Consider the following 24,666-nt stretch of genomic DNA (forward strand, 5'->3'; position numbering starts at 1 on the left):
GGGGTTAATCATCCATTTGCTGGTGGGTGCAATCCTTTGCTAACTTAATGCATTTACTGTGAAAATTTGGTTGCTATAACTAATTTGGTTCATTGTTATTTCAACTGTGACAGTTTTTTGTGCTTCTTAAAGGCACAGTAACGTTTTTTATATTGCTTGTAAATTTATTTGAAAAGTATTTTCCAAGCTTGCTAGTCTCATTGCTAGTCTGTTTAAACATGTCTGACACAGATGAATCTCTTTGTTCAATATGTTTAAAGGCCAATGTGGAGCCCAATAGAAATTTGTGTACTAATTGTATTGATGCTACTTTAAATAAAAGCCAATCTGTACATGTAAAGAAAATTTCACCAGACAACGAGGGGGAAGTTATGCCGACTAACTCTCCTCACGTGTCAGTACCTTCGCCTCCCGCTCAGGAGGTGCGTGATATTGTGGCGCCAAGTACATCAGGGCGGCCCATACAAATCACTTTGCAAGACATGGCTAATGTTATGACTGAAGTACTATCTAAATTGCCAGAATTTAGGGGTAAACGCGATCACTCTGGGGTAAGAACAGAGTGTGCTGATAATAATAGAGCCATGTCTGATACTGCGTCACAATTTGCAGAACATGAGGACGGAGAGCTTCATTCTGTAGGTGACGGATCTGATCCAAGTAAACTGGACTCAGACATTTCAAATTTTAAATTTAAGCTTGAGAACCTCCGTGTATTACTAGGGGAGGTATTAGCGGCTCTGAATGATTGTAACACGGTTGCAATTCCAGAGAAAATATGTAGGCTGGATAAATATTTTGCGGTACCGGCGTGTACTGACGTTTTTCCTATACCTAAAAGGCTTACAGAAATTGTTAACAAGGAGTGGGATAGACCCGGTGTGCCTTTTTCACCCCCTCCTATATTTAGAAAAATGTTTCCAATAGACGCCACCACACAGGACTTATGGCAGACGGTCCCTAAGGTGGAGGGAGCAGTTTCTACTCTGGCTAAGCGCACCACTATCTCGGTGGAGGATAGCTGTGCTTTTTCAGATCCAATGGATAAAAAGTTAGAGGGTTACCTTAAGAAAATGTTTGTTCAGCAAGTTTTTATATTACAACCCCTTGCATGCATTGCGCCTGTCACGGCTGCGGCGGCATTCTGGTTTGAGTCTCTGGAAGAGACCCTTAGCTCAGCTCCATTGGATGAGATTATAGACAAGCTTAAAGTCCTTAAGCTAGCTAATTCATTTATTTCTGATGCCGTAGTACACTTAACTAAACTTACGGCTAAGAACTCCGGATTCGCCATTCAAGCGCGTAGAGCGCTGTGGCTTAAATAAATCCTGGTCAGCCGATGTGACTTCTAAATCTAAATTGCTTAACATCCCTTTCAAAGGGCAGACATTATTCGGGCCCGGTTTGAAAGAAATTATCGCTGACATTACTGGAGGTAAGGGCCATGCCCTGCCTCAAGACAGTGCCAAACCAAGGGCTAAACAGTCTAATTTTCGTGCCTTTCGTAACTTCAAGGCAGGAGAAGCATCAACTTCCTCCGCTCCAAGACAGGAAGGAACTGTTGCTCGCTACAGACAGGGCTGGAAACCTAACCAGTCCTGGAACAAGGGCAAGCAGGCCAGAAAACCTGCTGCTGCCCCTAAGACAGCATGAAGTGAGGGCCCCCGATCCGGAAACGGATCTAGTGGGGGGCAGACTTTCTCTCTTCGCCCAGGCTTGGGCAAGAGATGTCCAGGATCCCTGGGCGTTAGAGATCATATCTCAGGGATATCTTCTGGACTTCAAAGCTTCTCCTCCAAAAGGGAGATTTCATCTTTCAAGGTTGTCAGCAAACCAGATAAAGAAAGAGGCGTTTCTACGCTGTGTACAAGACCTTTTACTAATGGGAGTGATCCACCCAGTTCCGCGGTCGGAACACGGACAAGGGTTTTACTCAAATCTGTTTGTGGTTCCCAAAAAAGAGGGAACCTTCAGACCAATCTTGGACTTAAAGATCCTAAACAAATTCCTAAGAGTTCCATCGTTCAAAATGGAAACTATTCGGACCATCTTACCTATGATCCAAAAGGGTCAGTACATGACCACAGTGGATTTAAAGGATGCCTACCTTCACATACCGATTCACAAGGATCATTACCGGTATCTAAGGTTTGCCTTCCTAAACAGGCATTACCAGTTTGTAGCTCTTCCCTTCGGGTTAGCTACAGCTCCAAGAATCTTTACAAATGTTCTGGGCTCTCTTCTGGCGGTACTAAGACCGCGAGGAATAGCGGTAGCTCCGTACCTAGACGACATTCTGATACAAGCGTCAAGTTTCCAAATTGCCAAGTCTCATACAGAGTTAGTTCTGGCATTTCTAAGGTCGCATGGGTGGAAGGTGAACGTAGAAAAGAGTTCTCTATTGCCACTCACAAGAGTTCCCTTCTTGGGGACTCTTATAGATTCTGTAGAAATGAAAATTTACCTGACAGAGGACAGGTTATCAAAACTTCTAAATGCTTGCCGTGTCCTTCATTCCATTCAACACCCGTCAGTGGCTCAATGCATGGAGGTAATCGGCTTAATGGTAGCGGCAATGGACATAGTACCTTTTGCACGCCTGCATCTCAGACCGCTGCAACTGTGCATGCTAAGTCAGTGGAATGGGGATTACTCAGATTTGTCCCCTATGCTAAATCTGGATCAAGAGACCAGAGATTCTCTTCTATGGTGGCTTTCTCGGCCACATCTGTCCAGGGGGATGCCTTTCAGCAGGCCAGATTGGACGATTGTAACAACAGACGCCAGCCTGCTAGGTTGGGGCGCTGTCTGGAATTCCCTGAAGGCTCAGGGATCATGGACTCAGGAGGAGAGACTCCTTCCAATAAACATTCTGGAATTAAGAGCAGTTTTCAATGCCCTTCTGGCTTGGCCTCAGTTAGCAACTCTGAGGTTCATCAGGTTTCAGTCGGACAACATCACGACTGTGGCTTACATCAACCATCAGGGAGGGACAAGGAGTTCCCTAGCGATGATGGAAGTCTCAAAGATAATTCGCTGGGCAGAGTCTCACTCTTGCCACCTGTCAGCGATCCACATCCCAGGCGTGGAGAACTGGGAGGCGGATTTCCTAAGTCGCCAGACTTTTCATCCGGGGGAGTGGGAACTTCATCCGGAGGTGTTTGCCCAACTGCTTCAGCATTGGGGCAAACCAGATCTGGATCTCATGGCGTCTCGCCAGAACGCCAAGCTTCCTTGTTACGGATCCAGGTCCAGGGACCCGGGAGCGGTACTGATAGATGCTCTGACAGCACCTTGGGTTTTCAACATGGCTTATGTGTTTCCACCCTTCCCGATGCTTCCTCGATTGATTGCCAGGATCAAACAGGAGAGAGCATCGATGGCCACGCAGGACCTGGTATGCAGATCTAGTGGACATGTCGTCCTGTCCACCTTGGTCTCTGCCTCTGAGACAGGACCTTCTGATTCAGGGTACTTTCAAACATCCAAATCTAATTTCTCTGAGGCTGACTGCATGGAGATTGAACGCTTGATTCTATCAAAGCGGGGATTCTCGGAGTCAGTGATTGATACCTTAATACAGGCTAGGAAACCTGTTACCAGGAAAATTTACCATAAAATATGGCGTAAATACTTATATTGGTGCGAATCCAAAAGTTACTCATGGAGTAAGGTTAGGATTCCTAGGATATTGTCTTTTCTACAAGAAGGTTTAGAAAAGGGTTTATCTGCTAGTTCGTTAAAGGGACAGATCTCAGCTCTGTCTATCCTTTTACACAAACGTCTGTCAGAAGTTCCAGACGTTCAGGCTTTTTGTCAGGCTTTGGCTAGGATTAAGCCTGTGTTTAAGACTGTTGCTCCGCCGTGGAGCTTAAACTTAGTTCTTAACGTTCTGCAAGGTGTTCCGTTTGAACCCCTTCATTCCATTGATATCAAGCTGTTATCTTGGAAAGTTCTGTTTTTAATGGCTATTTCCTCGGCTCGAAGAGTCTCTGAGTTATCGGCCTTACATTGTGATTCTCCTTATCTGATTTTTCATTCAGACAAGGTAGTTCTGCGTACTAAACCTGGGTTCTTACCTAAGGCAGTCACTAACAGGAATATCAATCAAGAGATTGTTGTTCCATCATTGTGCCCTAACCCTTCTTCAAAGAAGGAACGACTTCTGCACAATCTGGACGTCGTCCGTGCCCTGAAATTTTATTTACAGGCAACTAAGGATTTTCGTCAAACTTCTTCCCTGTTTGTCGTTTATTCTGGACAGAGGAGAGGTCAAAAAGCTTCGGCTACCTCTCTCTCTTTTTGGCTTCGTAGCATAATACGTTTAGCATATGAGACTGCTGGACAGCAGCCTCCTGAAAGGATTACAGCTCATTCTACTAGAGCTGTGGCTTCCACTTGGGCCTTTAAGAATGAGGCCTCTGTTGAACAGATTTGCAAGGCTGCAACTTGGTCTTCACTTCACACTTTTTCAAAATTTTACAAATTTGACACTTTTGCTTCTTCGGAGGCTGTTTTTGGGAGAAAGGTTCTACAGGCAGTGGTTCCTTCCGTGTAAAGATCCTGCCTTTCCCTCCCGTCATCCGTGTACTTTTAGCTTTGGTATTGGTATCCCATAAGTAATGGATGACCCGTGGACTGACTACACTTAACAGGAGAAAACATAATTTATGCTTACCTGATAAATTCCTTTCTCCTGTAGTGTAGTCAGTCCACGGCCCGCCCTGTTGTTTACGGCAGGTCTAAAAAATTTTAACTTAAACTCCAGTCACCACTGCACCCTATAGTTTTCTCCTTTCTCGTTTGGTTTCGGTCGAATGACTGGGTATGACGTAGAGGGGAGGAGCTATATAGCAGCTCTGCTTGGGTGATCCTCTTGCACTTCCTGTTAGGGAGGAGATATAATCCCATAAGTAATGGATGACCCGTGGACTGACTACACTACAGGAGAAAGGAATTTATCAGGTAAGCATAAATTATGTTTTTTTTGTGACTACCGTGTCACTGCCTGAGTCGTTTTCATACTACGACAGGTGCAGGCCATGTGGTTCTCCTTGTTGGGAATTAGACTACCGCCCACGAAGGGCGGGGCTTACTGACGCGCGCTTCATCGCGCACTTGGTATTCAGGTCCCGACAGTGTTCATCGAGGCTCTGGTGTTCCTAAGTCCGCTTGTTGTATTTCAACAGAGTTTGCAAGCGGTCTTAGGCACGTAGTCACAGAGTATCCTTGGTTGTTGTTTTTTTTTTTCATTTTATCATAAGTGTTAAAAGCAAAAGAAGGTTAGAGTGTACTTTTATAAAGGGAAGGTTGATAGACCATAAAATTCTAGGAGTTTAATTTTAAAGACCCAGTACACTCGTTTGCAAAATTATTTTTCAAAAGTTATTTTTTAATTGAAGTACCACGATCAATTTTGCCTTTGTCATGGATGATCTACTGGATGTCACATGCTCTATGTGTTTAGATGCCAATGTGGAACCTCCTCTTACTATTTGTCCCTCATGTACTGAGAGGGCTTTACAGTTTAAAGACCAGATATTTTTTAATACAAAATTATCTAAAGATGTTTCTCAGACTGATGAGACTCGGGGTATGCCGCAACTTTCTCCCCAAGTGTCACAACCTCTAACACCCGCCCAAGCGACGCCGTGTTCTTCAACGGCATCCTCTTCATTCACTCTGCAGGACATGGCTGCAGTCATGTCATCCACCCTTACAGAAGTGTTATCTAAGTTGCCAGTGTTAGAAGGCAAACGTAGCAGGACAGAAGCCCATGTGGTCCCTGCGACTTCTGATGCCTTGATGGCTATCTCCGACGTACCCTCCCAGGGCTCTGAATTGGGGGGTAGGGAGAACCTGTCCGAGGGGGAGCTATCTGACTCAGGAAGTGATTTGCCCCAGACAGATGTCTTTCATATTTAAACTTGAACACCTCAGTCTGTTGCTGCGGGAGGTTTTGATGGCTCTGGACGACTGTGACTCTATTGTGGTACCGCCAGAGAAATTGTGTAAGATGGACAAATACTTAGAAGTTCCTTCTTATTCTGATGTTTTTCCGGTTCCTAAGAGAATTTCGGAAATTGTTACACGGGAATGGGAAAGACCGGGTATCCCGTTCTCACCTTCCCCTATTTTTAAGAAAATGTACCCTATAGCTGACACCGTTCGGGACTCTTGGCAAACGATCCCTAAGGTGGATGGAGCTATTTCTACCCTGGCTAAGCGTACGACTATCCCTATTGAGGACAGTTGTGCTTTCAAAGACCCTATGGATAAAAAGTTGGAGGGTCTTCTAAAGAAGCTTTTTGTTCATCAAGGTTTTCTATTACAACCTACGGCATGCATTGTGCCAGTCACAACTGCTGCTGCCTTTTGGTTTGATGCCTTAGAAGAGTCTTTTAAGACTGAGACTTCTTTAGAGGAAATAATGGATAGAATTAAGGCCCTTAAGCTGGCTAATTCTTTTGTTACGGATGCCGCCTTTCAGATCGCTAAATTGGCGGCTAATAATGCAGGATTTTCCATTTTAGCGCACAGAGCCTTGTGGTTAAAATCTTGGTCTGCGGATGTGTCCTCTAAATCCAGAAAGACCCTGTTCGGGCCTGACTTGAAAGAGATCATTTCTGACATTACGGGAGGTAAGGGTCATCTCCTACCTCAGGATAAAACATCTAGGCAAAGGGGTAGACAGAGTCATTTTCGTTCCTTTCGAAATTTCAAGGGAGTCCCCTCTTCCGCTAAACAGGAAGGGAATTTTGCACAAACCAAGTCCATGTGGAGACCCAACCAGGCTTGGTCCAAGGGTAAACAACCCAAGAAGCCCGCTGCTGCTCCCAAATCAGCATGAAGGGGCGACCCCCGATCCGGGACCGGATCTAGTTGGGGGGCAGACTTTCTCTCTTTGTCCAGGCTTGGATAAAAGACGTTCAGGATCCCTGGACGCTAGAGATCGTGTCTCAGGGGTATCAGTTGGAGTTCAAAAATTCCTTCCCAAGGGGAAGGTTTCTTCTTTCACGATTGTCTGTAGACCAGATAAAAAGAGAGGCGTTCTTACGTTGTGTAAAAATCCTCTCCACTATGGGAGTAATTTGTCCCGTTCCAAAACAGGAACAAGGGCAGGGATTTTACTCAAATCTTTTTGTGGTTCCCAAAAAAGAGGGAACGTTCCGACCCATTTTAGATCTCAAGAGTCTAAACAGGTTTCTCAGAGTCCCATCCTTCAAGATGGAGACTATTCGGACAATTCTTCCATTGATCCAGGAGGGTCAATATATGACTTACATGGACTTAAAGGATGCATATCTTCATATTCCTATCCACAGAGATCATCACCAGTTCCTGAGGTTTGCCTTTCTGGACAGACATTTTCAGTTTGTGGCCCTTCCTTTTCGGGCTGGCCACGGCACCCAGGATCTTCACAAAGGTTCTAGGTTCTCTGCTGGCTGTTCTCAGGCCGCGGGGCATTGCAGTGGCACCTTATCTGGATGATATTCTGATCCAGGCGTTGTCTTATCAGCTGACGAAGCCTCATACCGACATGGTCCTATCCTTTCTGAGGACTCACGGGTGGAAGGTGAATCTTGAAAAGAATTCACTAATTCCACAGACAAGGGTTCCTTTCCTATGAACTCTGATAGACTCTGTATCCATGAAAATCTTCTTGACGGAAGTCAGGAAGTTAAAGATTCTGAATACATGCCGATCCCTTCAGTCCAATCCTCGGCCATCAGTGGCTTAGTGCATGGAGGTAATTGGATTAATGGTGGCTGCAATGGATATCATTCCGTTTGCTCGTTTTCATCTCAGGCCTCTACAACTGAGCATGCTCAGACAGTGGAATGGAGATTATGCAAATTTGTCTCCTCAGATAGATCTAGATCAGGAGACAAGAGACTCTCTTCTTTGGTGGTTGTCGCAGGATCATCTGTCCCAAGGGACGTGCTTCCGCAGACCCTCATGGGTGATAGTGACAACGGACGCCAGTCTACTAGGATGGGGTGCAGTTTGGAATTCCCTGAAGGCTCAGGGTGTGTGGACTCTGTCGGAGTCTCTACTTCCAATCAATATTCTGGAGTTGAGGGCAATATTCAATGCTCTTCAGGCTTGGCCTCAGTTGGCTTCGGCCAAATTCATCCGTTTTCAGTCGGACAACATCACGACTGTGGCTTACATCAATCAGGGAGGAACAAGGAGTTCCTTAGCAATGACAGAAGTATCCAAGATAATTTGGTGGGCGGAGGCTCACTCTTGTTATTTGTCAGCAATCTACATCCCAGGAGTGGACAACTGGGAAGCGGATTTTTTGAGCAGGCAGACATTTCATCCGGGGGAATGGGAACTCCATCCGGAGGTCTTTGCCGACCTGATTCTCAGATGGGGCAGGCCCGAAGCTGCATCTCATGGCATCTCATCAGAATGCCAAGCTCCCAGAGATACGGATCCAGGTCAAGGGATCCTCAGGCCGAACTGATAGATGCCTTGGCAGTGCCTTGGTCGTTCAACCTAGCTTATGTGTTTCCACCGTTTGCTCTCCTTCCTCTTGTGATTGCTCGGATCAAACAGGAGAGGGCTTCAGTGATTCTCATCGCTCCTCGCAGGACTTGGTATGCCGATCTGGTGGACATGTCCTCTCTGCCACCGTGGAAGCTTCCATTGAGGCAGGACCTTCTCATTCAGGGACCCTTCCATCATCCGAATCTAATTTCTCTACAGCTGACTGCTTGGAGATTGAACGCTTGATTTTATCTAAGCGAGGGTTCTCTGATTCGGTCATTGATACTTTGATTCCGGCACGTAAGCCTGTTACTAGAAAGATTTACCATAAGATATGGCGTAAATATCTTTATTGGTGCAAATCCAAGGGCTACTCATGGAGTAAGATTAGGATTCCTAGGATTTTATCCTTTCTCCAAGAAGGATTAAAGAAAGGGTTGTCGGCAAGTTCCTTAAAGGGACAGATTTCTGCTCTATCTATTTTGTTACACAAACGTCTGGCATATGCTCCGGATGTTCAATCTTTTTGCCAGGCTCTGACTAGAATCAAGCCTGTGTTTAGACCAATTGCTCCTCCTTGGAGTTTGAATTTAGTTCTTAATGTCCTTCAAGGGGTTCCATTTGAACCTATGCATTCCATAGATATTAAGTTGTTATCTTGGAAAGTTTTATTTTTGGTTGCTATTTCTTCTGCTCGCAGAGATTCCGAGCTTTTTAGCAGTTATTCTCCTTATCTTATTTTTCATTCCAATAAGGTAGTGTTGCGTACCAAACCTGGTTTTCTTCCTAAGGTTGTTTCTAACAAGAATATTAATCAGGAAATTGTTGTTCCTTCCTTGTGTCCTAATCCTTCTTCTAAGAAGGAGCGTTTGTTACATAATTTGGACGTAGTCTGTGCCCTCAAGTTCTACTTGCAAGCGACTAAGGAATTTCGTCAATCATCTTCATTGTTTGTTGTCTTTTCTGGGAAACGTAGGAGTCAGAAAGCTACGGCTACCTCTTTCTTTTTGGCTGAAGAGTATCATCCGTTTTGCATATGAGACTGCTGGACAGCAGCCTCCTGAACGAATTACAGCTCATTCCACTAGGGCTGTGGCTTCCTCATGGGCATTTAAAAATAATGCTTCTGTTGAACAGATTTGCAAGGCTGCAACTTGGTTGTCTCTTCACACTTTTTCCAAATTTTACAAATTTGATACTTTTGCCTCGGCCGAGGCTATTTTTGGGAGAAAGGTTCTTCAAGCAGTGGTGCCTTCTGGTTAGGTTCCTGTCTTGTCCCTCCCTTTCATCCGTGTCCTATAGCTTTGGTATTGTATCCCATAAGTAAGGATGAAATCCGTGGACTCGTCATATCTTGTAAAAGAAAAAGAAATTTTTGCTTAACTGATAAATTTGTTTCTTTTACGATATGACGAGTCCACGGCCCACCCTGTCATTTTCTAAGACAGGTCTTTATTTTTATTACACTTCAATCACCTCTGCACCTTTGGCTTTTCCTTTCTCTTCCTAACTTCGGTCGAATTACTGGAGTGGGAGGGAAGGGAGGAGCTATTTATACAGCTCTGCTGTGGTGCTCTTTGCCTCCTCCTGCTGACCAGGAGGCGATATCCCATAAGTAAGGATGAAATCCGTGGACTTGTCATATCGTAAAAGAAACAAATTTATCAGGTAAGCATAAATTTCTTTTTTTATGAGGGACTAGTAGTATAAACCAATAAAAGATATATGTATATCTGACTTTATTTGTATATCAGTTCATTTGATATACTGGTATATATTTCATGTCACCATCTTATATCATATATGTAATTGGAAGTAAACTTTGCAGTAACTACTAGTCATATTTGGAACCTAATTTGTACATCAGATGTGTGAAAAAACAAAAGAATGTTATCCATTTTGAAACAAGTTGGTTAAATATTTTACATATGTGGTTATTTAACACAGTAGACACTATTTGATATAGTATAGTTAGGCATTTCTCTCAGATCCATTTATTTATACATATTATTTGGTCAGTCTGAGGCACATATTAAATATTTGAAAATCAGACACAAGAAATTGTTTTAAAATTTCAATCTTATGCTTTCAAATTACACAGGTTAGGATATTTCTTTGTTTTCTCCTGTTGTTTTCCAACGTGTATTTGAACTCAGTATGGGGTAGTTCAGACTGGATGTCTGTTGTCTAAAGGGGGTCTGTGTCATCCTAGGGGGTTTCTGTAACTTTATTACACATCTTGGGCAGGAAACTCCACATATGGGCGTTCAAACTTGAGTGCCATATGCTAAGATTACTTTGAAGGCAATTCTTTTAAGGAATTGGGACAAAGGTCTGCAATGCGTCCTTGACAGCAAGAAGGGGGGGTCGACATTGCCCATTTCAGTGTCGTCTACAATGTGGTTATCATACAGCAATAAAATTGATACCAATAGCTTCCTATGTGAATAAATTAATCAGTATGATATCTGTGCACATAGCTTCCAATGATATCTTACCTTTTACATGACAAGTTGGTCCTGTATGTGTCATCCTACCAATCATCTGACTTCATCCTTATCTAGTTGGTCCTGTGTGTGCCATCCTACCAGTTCTCTGACCTTGCATCCTTATCTAGTTGGTCCTTTGTGTGTCGTCCTATCATTGCTCTGACTGTGCATCCTCTTGTAGTTAAACCTTAGGGTCAAAGCCCTGAAGAGGCAAGTGGACGAGGCTGAGGAGGAAATTGAGCGGCTGGAGGGGTTAAGAAAGAAAGCTGTGCGAGACCTAGAGGAACAGCATGAGATCAACGAACAGCTACAGGCCCGGCTCAAAACTATGGAGAAGGAGACAAAGTAAGACTGAGTAACAGATAATGAGACTGAGTAGGTCAGAGCAGGTAGTTTTGTGTAGATTTCTTCTTAGATGAAAGGTAATGTTTACAGGTCCAGTCCCTCTTTATAGCAATTTAATAACATAAATAAAGGGTTATACCCTGCTGAAAAATTATTAAAAATTGTCCCCTAAAATAATTTAGGGGACATAAAACTCAAAACTGCCCCCCCCCCCCAAAAAAAAAAGTGTTTAATTATGCATAAGAAATATAATTTGTAGTGTATTTTCATCATTTATTTGCTCCATTTTCTTGTCATTTAAATCTGAAATTTTAGTTTTTTTTCTAATTCCGACAAGATAAAGTGAATACTCCAGACTTCACACACCTAAAACTGCTACTTTCTACATGATTGTTAACTTTAGTAGGTTGTTTTCTTTCCATAAGGCAGGGAGAGTCCACAACTTCATTCCTTACTGTTGGGAAATACACCTGGCCACCAGGAGGAGGCAAAGACACCCCAGCCAAAGGCTTAAATATCCTTCCCACTTCCCCTATCCCCCCAGTCATTCTTTGCCTTTCGTCACTAGAGGAGGATGGCAGAGAAATGTCAGAAGATTCGGATAGTCCTTAAAGGGACACTGAACCTAAATTTTTTCTTTCTTGATTCAGATAGAGCATGAAATTTTAATCAACTTTCTAATTTACTCCTATTATCAATTTTTCTTTGTTCTCTTTAAAGCAGGTATATAAATCTAAGCAGCCAGCTCATTTTAGGTTCAGCACCATGGATAGTGCTTATTTATTGGAGGCTTACATTTACCCACCAATAAGCAGGCATAACCCAGGTTCTCAACCAACTTGGCCGGCTCCTATGCATTAACCTTCTTGCTTTTAAAAAAAAGATAGCAAGATAAAGAAAAATTGATAATAGGAGTAAATTATAAAGTTGCTTAAAATTGCTGCTCTATCTGAATCATGAAAGAAAAAAATTGGGTTTAGTGTCCCTTTAATGGGTATGTTCCCTTCAATAGATGACTGGAGTTTTAATTAATCATATAAACCTCTCAGTGAGAGTATTGATGAAAGTTAGAGTCTGGAGATGCAGGAAAAGTTTTTCTGTGAAGCCATCCAGGCTGTCTATCTAACAACTCCTGAGCAATCAGTGTTAACGAGTTACACTGCTTGCTTTTCCACACTCAGATCCCTGTCAGAGCATCGCTACAAGGCTGTCATACTTGAGAGGCTGTATCTGTTCCACAGCACGGATCCTGGAGGGTAAGTCTGTGTTATTTTCATATAGCAGGGATGCCTTATCTATACCTCAGAAGGATCAAGGGTTAATATCTCCTCAGTGGGAGTTTATTGGGAACAGTTTGGGGAGTTTATATACTGCTTTAACATTTGTGAAGTAAGTTTTCACGGCTCATTTAGACTGTGTACCTTTGGCTGGAACAGGTAGGTTTCACTTTTTTTTTCATAGCAGGGGAGGTCCTGCCTTGCGCACCATGTGACCGGGTGCATTTTCATTCACTTCCTTACGATCTTGCTGCAGACAATATAATTTTGGTAGCCTACATCAACCATCAGGGAGGAACGAGAAGTTCCTTAGCGATAAGAGAAGTATCTCAAATCCTAGAATGGGAGGAGGCCCACCGCTGTACGCTGTAAGCAATCCACGTTCCGGGTGTGGACAACTGAGAAGCAGACTACCTCAGAAGGCAATCCTTTCACCCAGGGGAATGGTCTCTCCACCCAGAGGTCTTTGCAGAGATATGCAGCAGATGGGAGTTGCCGGAGATAGACCTCATGGCCTCCCGTCTCAATGCCAAACTACCCAAGTACAGGTCGAGATTGAGGGATCCTCAAGCTATACTAATAAATGCCCTAGCGGTTCCGTGGAGGTTTAAACTCCTATATCTCTTTCCTCCATTACCTCTTCTCCCTCGTGTGGTGGCCCGCATCAAACAGGAGCAAGCATCAGTGATACTAATTGCTCCATCCTGGCCATGAAAGACTTGGTTTGTGGATCTGGTGGGGATGTCCTCATCATCTCCGTGGAGGTTACATTGTCACATGGTCCTGCTGATACAGGGACCTTTCCTTCATCAAAGTCTAGATTCTCTGAGGCTGACTGGGTGGAGATTGAACACTTCGTCTTAGCCAGGAGAGGTTTTTCTTAGTGTCATCGACACTGATTCAAGCTTCTAAGTCAGTCACTCAACGCATTTACCATAAGTTGTGGCAGACTTACCTGCACTGGTGTGAGGAACGTGATTTTTCTTGGCATAAGGTTAAGGTTTCCAGAATTCCTTTTCTATGGCATGGAGAGTCCACGATTTCATTCCAATTACTAGTGGGAATTCAACTCCTGGCCAGGAGGAGGAGGCAAAGAGCAACCCAGCAGAGCTGTTAAGTGTCACTTCCCTTAGCCATAATCCCCAGTCATTCTCTGCCTCTATCACCAAGAGGACATGCAAAGATGAAGCTTTATCAACTTTCCCTGTTGCTGGTAAGCGAAAGAGGAAATTTAAAATTAGTTCTGTTAGTAAGGGTTCTGACTCCCCTAAGTCTGTGTTAGTCTCTCTCAATTGTCTGATGCAGATGATACCTCAGTGGCTTCTGAGGGTGAGGTATCAGACTCTGTCTCTGTAGTGGAAAATTCTACAGATTTAGAGGAGATTAATTTTAGATGTAAGCTAGAACACCTCCGGTTACTTTTGAACGAGGTCCTTCCTACTTTAGATGACTCAGACTCGTCTGTCGCTGAGAACCCCAAAAAGCCTAGTAAACTTAAGAGCGTATATGATGTAATTCCTTAATTTCTGGATGTTTTTCCAGTTCCAGACCGTATGTTGGAAATTATAGCTCAGGGATGGGATAAACCAGGGATTCCTTTTTCCCCGTCCCCTGTTTTTTTAAAAAATGTTTGCTGTAGCTGACTCTGTACGTGACTCTTGGCGCACAGTGCCCAAGGTAGAGGGAGCTATTTTTACTATAGCCAAGAGAACTACTATTCCTATTGACGATAGTTGTTCCTTCAAGGATCCCATGGATAAGAAGCTGGAGGCTTACTTAAGAAAGATGTACATTCATCAGGGATTACAGTGGCAGCCAGTTGCAAGTATTGGTGTGATGCCTTGTCTGACCTAATTTCAGAAGGGACTACTATAGAGAAGATCCAGGATAGGATCAAGGCTCTTCAGTTGGCCAATAGTTTTATTTGTGATGCCAACATGCAAGTGGTTAGACTGGGAGCCAAGATTTCTAGCCTTGCTCTTCTAGCTCGCAGAGCTTTGTAGTTGAAATCTTGGTCTGCAGATGTATCATCCAAGTCAAAACTTCTGTCTTTACCTTATAAGGGCAATATTTTATTTGGTCCTGGTCTAGCTGAGATCATTTCCGAGATTACGGGTGGAAAGGGATCTTTCCTACCTCAGGACAAGAAGAATAGACCTAGGGGTCGCCAGAATTCCAATTTTCGTTCTTTTCGCAGTTTCAAAGGACAAAAGTCTTCCTCTTCCAAGCTGGAACAATCCAGAACCTTATGGAAGTCCAGTCAGCATTGGAATAAGAGGAAGCAAGCCAAAAAGCCTTCCGTTGATTCGAAAACAGCATTAAGGGATCACCCCCGATCCAGTCTTGGATCAAGTGGGGGGCAGACTTTCTTTCTTTCAGATTCTTGGGCCTTGGAGGTAGTATCTCAGAGATACAGAATAGGATTCAAGTCTTGTCTCCCCAGGGGCAGATTTATCCTGTAAAGGTTATCTGCAAACCAGGTAAAGAGAGAGGCCTTCTTAAACTGCGTAAAGGACCTATCTTCCCTGGGAGTGATTGTTCCAGTTCCCGTAGAGGAACAGGGTCAAGGATTCTATTCAAATCTTTTTGTGGTTCACATCCCATTTTAGACCTAAACTGTCTCAACAAATTCCTTAAGGTTCCGTCCTTCAAAATAGAAGCTATTCGTTCATTTCTACCTTTGGTTCAAGAAGGTCAATACATGACTACCATAGATCTGAAGGATGTGTATCTTCATGTCTCCATTCACAGGGAACATCACTAATTCCTTCGGTTAGCCTTTCTGGACAAACATTTCCAGTTTGTTGCTCTTGTCTTTGGCCTAGCCACGGCTCCTCAAATCTTTACAAAGGTCCTTGGGGCCCTTTTGGTGGTGGTCAGATCTCAGGGAATAGCAGTGGCGCCTTATCTGGATGACATCTTGGTTCAAGCGCCATCTTTTCAGTTAGCAAGATCACATACAGAGATGGTGTTGTCTATTCTATGTTCCCATGGGTGGAAAGTGAATCTGGAGACGAGTTTATTAAATTATCATTTATTTTATCTTGGCAGTTGCCAACCAATAAAATGTATATATGTAACAATATATTTATTGAAATCAATATTTATTCCTTAGTTCTTGATTAGTTACCTCTATAGACACCTTGAATTATATTTATGTAGAAACTAGATTATGAATCAATTATGCACGCTTATTCCGTTACAATATTCTATACAACAGATCATAAAAAAATATATCTTTAAAAATTAACCTTACTCACAATAAGTACCACAAATGAGAATTCCAGCACAGTCTATAATTAGCCAATGACTCTAATTCAATGCCCAATATGGATTACAAACTTACTCTGCTTAATTTACCACAACTAGAGAAGTTTATATATAATTTGTAAGAGATTCCACAATAATAAGCCTGACTTAGAGATATGAAATACAAAGACCTTTATAGCAAATAAAATTGTTTAGTATTACAGGGAGTGCAGAATTATTAGGCAAGTTGTATTTTTGAGGATTAATTTTATTATTGAACAACAACCATGTTCTCAATGAACCCAAAAAACTCATTAATATCAAAGCTGAATAGTTTTGGAAGTAGTTTTTAGTTTGTTTTTAGTTACAGCTATTTTAGGGGGATATCTGTGTGTGCAGGTGAATATTACTGTGCATAATTATTAGGCAACTTAAAAAAAAAACAAATATATACCCATTTCAATTATTTATTTTTACCAGTGAAACCAATATAACATCTCAACATTCACAAATATACATTTCTGACATTCAAAAACAAAACAAAAACAAATCAGTGACCAATATAGCCACCTTTCTTTGCAAGGACACTCAAAAGCCTGCCATCCATGGATTCTGTCAGTGTTTTGATCTGTTCACCATCAACATTGCGTGCAGCAGCAATCACAGCCTCCCAGACACTGTTCAGAGAGGTGTACTGTTTTCCCTCCTTGTAAATCTCACATTTGATGATGGACCACAGGTTCTCAATGGGGTTCAGATCAGGTGAACAAGGAGACCATGTCATTAGATTTTCTTCTTTTATACCCATTCTTGCCAGCCACGCTGTGGAGTACTTGGACGCGTGTGATGGAGCATTGTCCTGCATGAAAATCATGTTTTTCTTGAAGGATGCAGACTTCTTCCTGTACCACTGCTTGAAGAAGGTGTCTTCCAGAAACTGGCAGTAGGACTGTGAGTTGAGCTTGACTCCATCCTCAACCCGAAAAGGCCCCACAAGCTTATCTTTGATGATACCAGCCCAAACCAGTACTCCACCTCCACCTTGCTGGCGTCTGAGTCGGACTGGAGCTCTCTGCCCTTTACCAATCCAGCCACGGGCCCATCCATCTGGCCCATCAAGACTCACTCTCATTTCATCAGTCCATAAAACCTTAGAAAAATCAGTCTTGAGATATTTCTTGGCCTAGTCTTGACGTTTCAGCTTGTGTGTCTTGTTCAGTGGTGGTCGTCTTTCAGCCTTTCTTACCTTGGCCATGTCTCTGAGTATTGCACACCTTGTGCTTTTGGGCACTCCAGTGATGTTGCAGCTCTGAAATATGGCCAAACTGGTGGCAAGTGGCATCTTGGCAGCTGCACGCTTGACTTTTCTCAGTTCATGGGCAGTTATTTTGCGCCTTGGTTTTTCCACACGCCTCTTGCGACCCTGTTGACTATTTTGAATGAAACGCTTGATTGTTCGATGATCACTCTTCAGAAGCTTTGCAATTTTAAGAGTGCTGCATCCCTCTGCAAGATATCTCACTTTTTTTTACTTTTCTGAGCCTGTCAAGTCCTTCTTTTGACCCATTTTGCCAAAGGAAAGGAAGTTGCCTAATAATTATGCACACCTGATATAGGGTGTTGATGTCATTAGACCACACCCCTTCTCATTACAGAGATGCACATCACCTAATATGCTTAATTGGTAGTAGGCTTTCGAGCCTATACAGTTTGGAGTAAGACAACATGCATAAAGAGGATGATGTGGTCAAAATACTAATTTGTCTAATAATTCTGCACTCCCTGTAATGAGAATAGTTCTAGACTTCACAGGACTATGAATATAAACTTAAAACACGAAATATGTTCTTTAAATTACCAGCTGCAGTCTAACTATAGCTTTAGAATACCTTTTGATTTAAATATTATATATATTTAACAATTGCATATAATTTACCAGATCACCAGTTGAGAGTTCAGCTAATATCCAAATATGTCTATCGTCCTATTTTTACGGGAATTATGCACAATTGGAAGAGAATTAATCCTGATAATTTCTTATCCACAAAGAGTGTCCCAACAAATTTGTCTTACAGAAAACTGTTTGCACACTCTTGTCTCTCTGTAAGCAAAAAGGCAGCAAGCAGGATTGTACAGTCACCAAGAAAATTTTCCAGCAAAAAGCCCCATTCTCGGTGTGCAAGGAGTTTTTGTCTGAGACATTTCTTAATCATTCGATAGATTTGGAAGTCCAAACATGAGTATCCCACCTATAATATTTTTGAAGATGAATTTGTCATCTTTTCCATTTATTATAAATATTGTATATTGGTGGATATCATTTTAATATTCAGTGTCTGGACTTATGTTTATGACCAATATTCATAGGACATCTTGTTGGTTTACATGTCTGAAAAATAAAGAAACAGATGTTATTTTGAAATAAGTCAAATTTATAAATATCATAGCAGTTATTTATTTTTAATTCATTATATCCAACACAGTATTTAACGTGATGTATCTCTTAGATCATTATATATATTATTCAGGCAGTCTGCGGTACACATTAATTTATCTAAGAACTATATAGATAATTTGTTATCAAAAGTACATAGGTTAAGATATTTTAAAATCTTAATTCTTAGGCTTTCAACTTCCCATATTACCCTTCTTAGGCATAAACAATCTCCCAGATTCATATATTCATATATAATGTGTCTGAATATCTATTAATTTGAGTATCTTAAACTACATGAAAATTAGGCACAAGTCATTTATCTGAGAATTTGCTTCCCATGTGCTGTTATCTGAGCCAGCAGCCTTTTCAGACGAGAATGTGTATTAGATCTTCAAAGAGGGTCTACTGAATATCATGGTGATTTTCACATGTATCTGTTAACTGAGCATTTCCTGGGATTCTGAGCATATCTTCCACCAAAACACAGAATCTTGTCTCCATCACCCCAGGAGTCTGTGCTGAACTAATGAGACAAATGTTCTCTTTTGAACCCTTAGATGTTTAAGGTAATGAGGAGGGGGTCTGCTGTAGTTACAGCCAAATCAATTCATATCAGGTAGATATTAGCTCAATGGAATTATTAAATTATGTGATACATGCACAGTTTATCCAATGTCACTCAGCAATACCTTAACACTGATACCATGGTGTGTTTGTTTCTTAGGAACAATTATAGATTCTCTGTCCATGAAGATTTTTCTGACGGAGGTCAAAAATCCAAACTTCTGGCTTCTTGCCTTTCTCTCCAGTCCTCTTCCCATCCATCTGTGGCTCAGTGTATGGAAGTAATTGGTCTGATGGTTGCTTCCATGGACATCATTCCGTTTGCTCGGTTTCATCTGAAACCCCTACAGTTATGCATGCTCAGACAATGGAACGGAGACCACTCTGACCTATCACAGAGAATAGCTCTGGATCCCCTAACAAGAGACTCTTTATCTTGGTGGATTTCGCAGGACCATCTGTCTCAGGGTACATGCTTCCTGAGACCTTCCTGGGTGATTGTGACCACGGATATCAGCTTGAGAGCAGTTTGGGGTTCTTTAAAGGCTCAGGGTCTTTGGACTCGAGGAGTCTTCTCTTTCCATAAACATCCTAGAGTTGAGAGCAATTTACAATGCCTTAAAAGCCTGGCCTCAACTAGCTTTAGTCCGGTTTATCCGATTTCAATCGGACAATATCACCTCGGTGGCATACATCAATCACCAGGGAGGAACTCGGAGTGCCTTAGCAATGAAGGAGGTGACTTGCATTCTCCAGTGGGCAGAGTCTCACGATTGCCTCCTCTCTGCTATCCACATCCCAGGCGTGGATAACTGTGAAACAGATTTTCTGAGCAGGCAGACCTTTCATCCCGGGGAGTGGATTCTCCATCCGGCAGTATTCTCAGATAACCCTCAGATGGGGGGTTCCGGAGTTGGATCTGATGGCGTCATGTCTAAAGGCCAAGTTTCCAAAGTACAGTTCAAGATCAAGAGATCCACAAGACGCTCTGGCGGTGCCTTGGAACTTCAGTCTGGCGTACCTGTTCCCCCAGTTTGCTCCTTCCTCGAGTCATTGCTCGTATCAAGCAAGAGAGGGCGTATGTGATTCTAATAGCTCCTGTCTGGCCTCGCAGGATCTGGTGAAGCTGTCATCACTTCTACCTTGGAGGTTGCCTCTGAGGAAGGACCTTCTACTTCAGGGTCCCTTCCTCCAGCCAAATCTAGATTCTCTGAAGATAACTGCTTGGAGATTGAACGCCTAGTTTTGGCTAGACGTGTTTTTTCTGAGAAAGTCATTGATATTATGCTTCAGGCTCGTAAGCCTGTTACTCGTCAGATTTTACCATAAGGTATGGCGTAAATACCTGTTTTAGTGTGAATCGAAGGGTTTCTCTTGGAGTCGGGTAAGGGTTCCTCGCATTCTGTCTTTTTTTCCGGATGGCCTGGAGAAGGATTTTTCAGTCAGTACGCTGAAGGGTAAGATTTCTGCACTGTCTATCCTTTTGCACAAACGTTTGGCAGATCTGCCAGATGTTCAATATTTCTCCAACATAGGTGTGTCCGGTCCACGGCGTCATCCTTACTTGTGGGATATTCTCTTCCCCAACAGGAAATGGCAAAGAGCCCAGCAAAGCTGGTCACATGATCCCTCCTAGGCTCCGCCTACCCCAGTCATTCTCTTTGCCGTTGTACAGGCAACATCTCCACGGAGATGGCTTAGAGTTTTTTAGTGTTTAACTGTAGTTTTTATTATTCAATCAAGAGTTTGTTATTTTAAAATAGTGCTGGTATGTACTATTTACTCAGAAACAGAAAAGAGATGAAGATTTCTGTTTGTATGAGGAAAATGATTTTAGCAACCGTCACTAAAATCCATGGCTGTTCCACACAGGACTGTTGAGAGGAATTAACTTCAGTTGGGGGAACAGTGAGCAGTCTCTTGCTGCTTGAGGTATGACACATTCTAACAAGACGATGTAATGCTGGAAGCTGTCATTTTCCCTATGGGATCCGGTAAGCCATGTTTATTAAGATAGTAAATAAGGGCTTCACAAGGGCTTATTAAGACTGTAGACTTTTTCTGGGCTAAATCGATTCATTATTAACACATATTTAGCCTTGAGGAATCGTTTAATCTGGGTATTTTGATAAGATTATATCGGCAGGCAACTGTTTTAGACACCTTATTCTTAGGGGCTTTCCCAAAGCATAGGCAGAGCCTCCTTTTCGCGCCGGTGTTGCGCACTTGTTTTTGAGAGGCATGACATGCAGTCGCATGTGTGAGGAGCTCTGATACATAGAAAAGACTTTCTGAAGGCGTCATTTGGTATCGTATTCCCCTTTGGGCTTGGTTGGGTCTCAGCAAAGCAGATACCAGGGACTGTAAAGGGGTTAAAGTTATAAACGGCTCCGGTTCCGTTATTTTAAGGGTTAAAGCTTCCAAATTTGGTGTGCAATACTTTTAAGGCTTTAAGACACTGTGGTGAAATTTTGGTGAATTTTGAACAATTCCTTCATATTTTTTCGCAATTGCAGTAATAAAGTGTGTTCAGTTTAAAATTTAAAGTGACAGTAACGGTTTTATTTTAAAACGTTTTTTGTACTTTGTTATCAAGTTTATGCCTGTTTAACATGTCTGAACTACCAGATAGACTGTGTTCTGAATGTGGGGAAGCCAGAGTTCCTTCTCATTTAAATAAATGTGATTTATGTGACAATGACAATGATGCCCAAGATGATTCCTCAAGTGAGGGGAGTAAGCATGGTACTGCATCATTCCCTCCTTCGTCTACACGAGTCTTGCCCACTCAGGAGGCCCCTAGTACATCTAGCGCGCCAATACTCCTTACTATGCAACAATTAACGGCTGTAATGGATAATTCTGTCAAAAACATTTTAGCCAAAATGCACACTTATCAGCGTAAGCGCGACTGCTCTGTTTTAGATACTGAAGAGCATGACGACGCTGATAATAATGGTTCTGAAGGGCCCCTAAACCAGTCTGATGGGGCCAGGGAGGTTTTGTCTGAGGGAGAAATTACTGATTCAGGGAACATTTCTCAACAAGCTGAACCTGATGTGATTACGTTTAAATTTAAGTTGGAACATCTCCGCATTCTGCTTAAGGAGGTATTATCCACTCTGGATGATTGTGACAAGTTGGTCATCCCAGAGAAACTATGCAAAATGGACAAGTTCCTAGAGGTCCCGGGGCTCCCAGAAGCTTTTCCTATACCCAAGCGGGTGGCGGACATTGTAAATAAAGAATGGGAAAGGCCCGGTATTCCTTTCGTCCCTCCCCCCATATTTAAAAAATTGTTTCCTATGGTCGACCCCAGAAAGGACTTATGGCAGACAGTCCCCAAGGTCGAGGGAGCGGTTTCCACTTTAAACAAACGCACCACTATACCCATTGAAGATAGTTGTGCTTTCAAAGATCCTATGGATAAAAAATTAGAAGGTTTACTTAAAAAGATGTTTGTTCAGCAGGGTTACCTTCTACAACCAATTTCATGCATTGTCCCTGTCGCTACAGCCGCGTGTTTCTGGTTCGATGAGCTGGTAAAGGCGGTCGATAGTGATTCTCCTCCTTATGAGGAGATTATGGACAGAATCAATGCTCTCAAATTGGCTAATTCTTTCACCCTAGACGCCACTTTGCAATTGGCTAGGTTAGCGGCTAAGAATTCTGGGTTTGCTATTGTGGCGCGCAGAGCGCTTTGGTTGAAATCTTGGTCAGCTGATGCGTCTTCCAAGAACAAGCTACTTAACATTCCTTTCAAGGGGAAAACGCTGTTTGGCCCTGACTTGAAAGAGATTATCTCTGATATCACTGGGGGTAAGGGCCACGCCCTTCCTCAGGATCGGCCTTTCAAGGCCAAAAATAAACCTAATTTTCGTCCCTTTCGTAGAAACGGACCAGCCCAAAGTGCTACGTCCTCTAAGCAAGAGGGTAATACTTCTCAAGCCAAGCCAGCTTGGAGACCAATGCAAGGCTGGAACAAGGGAAAGCAGGCCAAGAAACCTGCCACTGCTACCAAGACAGCATGAAATGTTGGCCCCCGATCCGGGACCGGATCTGGTGGGGGGCAGACTCTCTCTCTTCGCTCAGGCTTGGGCAAGAGATGTTCTGGATCCTTGGGCGCTAGAAATAGTCTCCCAAGGTTATCTTCTGGAATTCAAGGGGCTTCCCCCAAGGGGGAGGTTCCACAGGTCTCAGTTGTCTTCAGACCACATAAAAAGACAGGCATTCTTACGTTGTGTAGAAGACCTGTTAAAAATGGGAGTGATTCATCCTGTTCCATTAGGAGAACAAGGGATGGGGTTCTACTCCAATCTGTTCATAGTTCCCAAAAAAGAGGGAACGTTCAGACCAATCTTAGATCTCAAGATCTTAAACAAGTTTCTCAAGGTTCCATCGTTCAAAATGGAAACCATTCGAACAATTCTTCCTTCCATCCAGGAAGGTCAATTCATGACCACGGTGGATTTAAAGGATGCGTATCTACATATTCCTATCCACAAGGAACATCATCGGTTCCTAAGGTTCGCATTCCTGGACAAGCATTACCAGTTCGTGGCGCTTCCTTTCGGATTAGCCACTGCTCCAAGGATTTTCACAAAGGTACTAGGATCCCTTCTAGCAGTGCTAAGACCAAGGGGCATTGCTGTAGTACCTTACTTGGACGACATTCTGATTCAAGCGTCGTCCCTTCCTCAAGCAAAGGCTCACACGGACATCGTCCTGGCCTTTCTCAGATCTCACGGATGGAAAGTGAACGTGGAAAAGAGTTCTCTATCTCCGTCAACAAGGGTTCCCTTCTTGGGAACAATAATAGACTCCTTAGAAATGAGGATTTTTCTGACAGAGGCCAGAAAAACAAAACTTCTAAACTCTTGTCGGATACTTCATTCCGTTCCTCTTCCTTCCATAGCGCAGTGCATGGAAGTGATAGGTTTGATGGTAGCGGCAATGGACATAGTTCCTTTTGCGCGCATTCATCTAAGACCATTACAACTGTGCATGCTCAGTCAGTGGAATGGGGACTATACAAACTTGTCTCCGAGGATACAAGTAAATCAGAGGACCAGAGACTCACTCCGTTGGTGGCTGTCCCTGGACAACCTGTCACAAGGGATGACCTTCCGCAGACCAGAGTGGGTCATTGTCACGACCGACGCCAGTCTGATGGGCTGGGGCGCGGTCTGGGGATCCCTGAAAGCTCAGGGTCTTTGGTCTCGGGAAGAATCTCTTCTACCGATAAATATTCTGGAACTGAGAGCGATATTCAATGCTCTCAAGGCTTGGCCTCAGCTAGCGAGGGCCAAGTTCATACGGTTTCAATCAGACAACATGACAACTGTTGCGTACGTTAACCATCAGGGGGGAACAAGGAGTTCCCTGGCGATGGAAGAAGTGACCAAAATCATTCTATGGGCGGAGTCTCACTCCTGCCACCTGTCTGCTATCCACATCCCAGGAGTGGAAAATTGGGAAGCGGATTTTCTGAGTCGTCAGACATTGCATCCGGGGGAGTGGGAACTCCATCCGGAAATCTTTGCCCAAATCACTCAACTGTGGGGCATTCCAGACATGGATCTGATGGCCTCTCGTCAGAACTTCAAAGTTCCTTGCTACGGGTCCAGATCCAGGGATCCCAAGGCGGCTCTAGTGGATGCACTAGTAGCACCTTGGACCTTCAAACTAGCTTATGTATTCCCGCCGTTTCCTCTCATCCCCAGGCTGGTAGCCAGGATCAATCAGGAAAGGGCGTCGGTGATCTTGATAGCTCCTGCGTGGCCACGCAGGACTTGGTATGCAGATCTGG

At 43.1% G+C, this 24,666-nt stretch overlaps 1 protein-coding gene across 2 annotated transcripts in view; it reads left to right on the forward strand.

Annotated features, from left to right (window-relative positions):
• The window catches only part of CGN (cingulin), a 380,943-nt gene that overhangs the window by 331,233 nt on the left and 25,044 nt on the right, over positions 1–24,666 (forward strand). For both annotated transcript variants that reach the window (XM_053704018.1, XM_053704029.1), the window contains one exon: positions 11,167–11,330. In XM_053704018.1, coding sequence (XP_053559993.1) covers positions 11,167–11,330 — 164 coding nt within the window. The remainder of the gene's footprint in view (positions 1–11,166; positions 11,331–24,666) is intronic.

The sequence above is a fragment of the Bombina bombina genome, chromosome 1, assembly GCF_027579735.1.
Source record: "Bombina bombina isolate aBomBom1 chromosome 1, aBomBom1.pri, whole genome shotgun sequence".
Classification (NCBI taxonomy): Eukaryota; Metazoa; Chordata; class Amphibia; order Anura; family Bombinatoridae; genus Bombina; species Bombina bombina.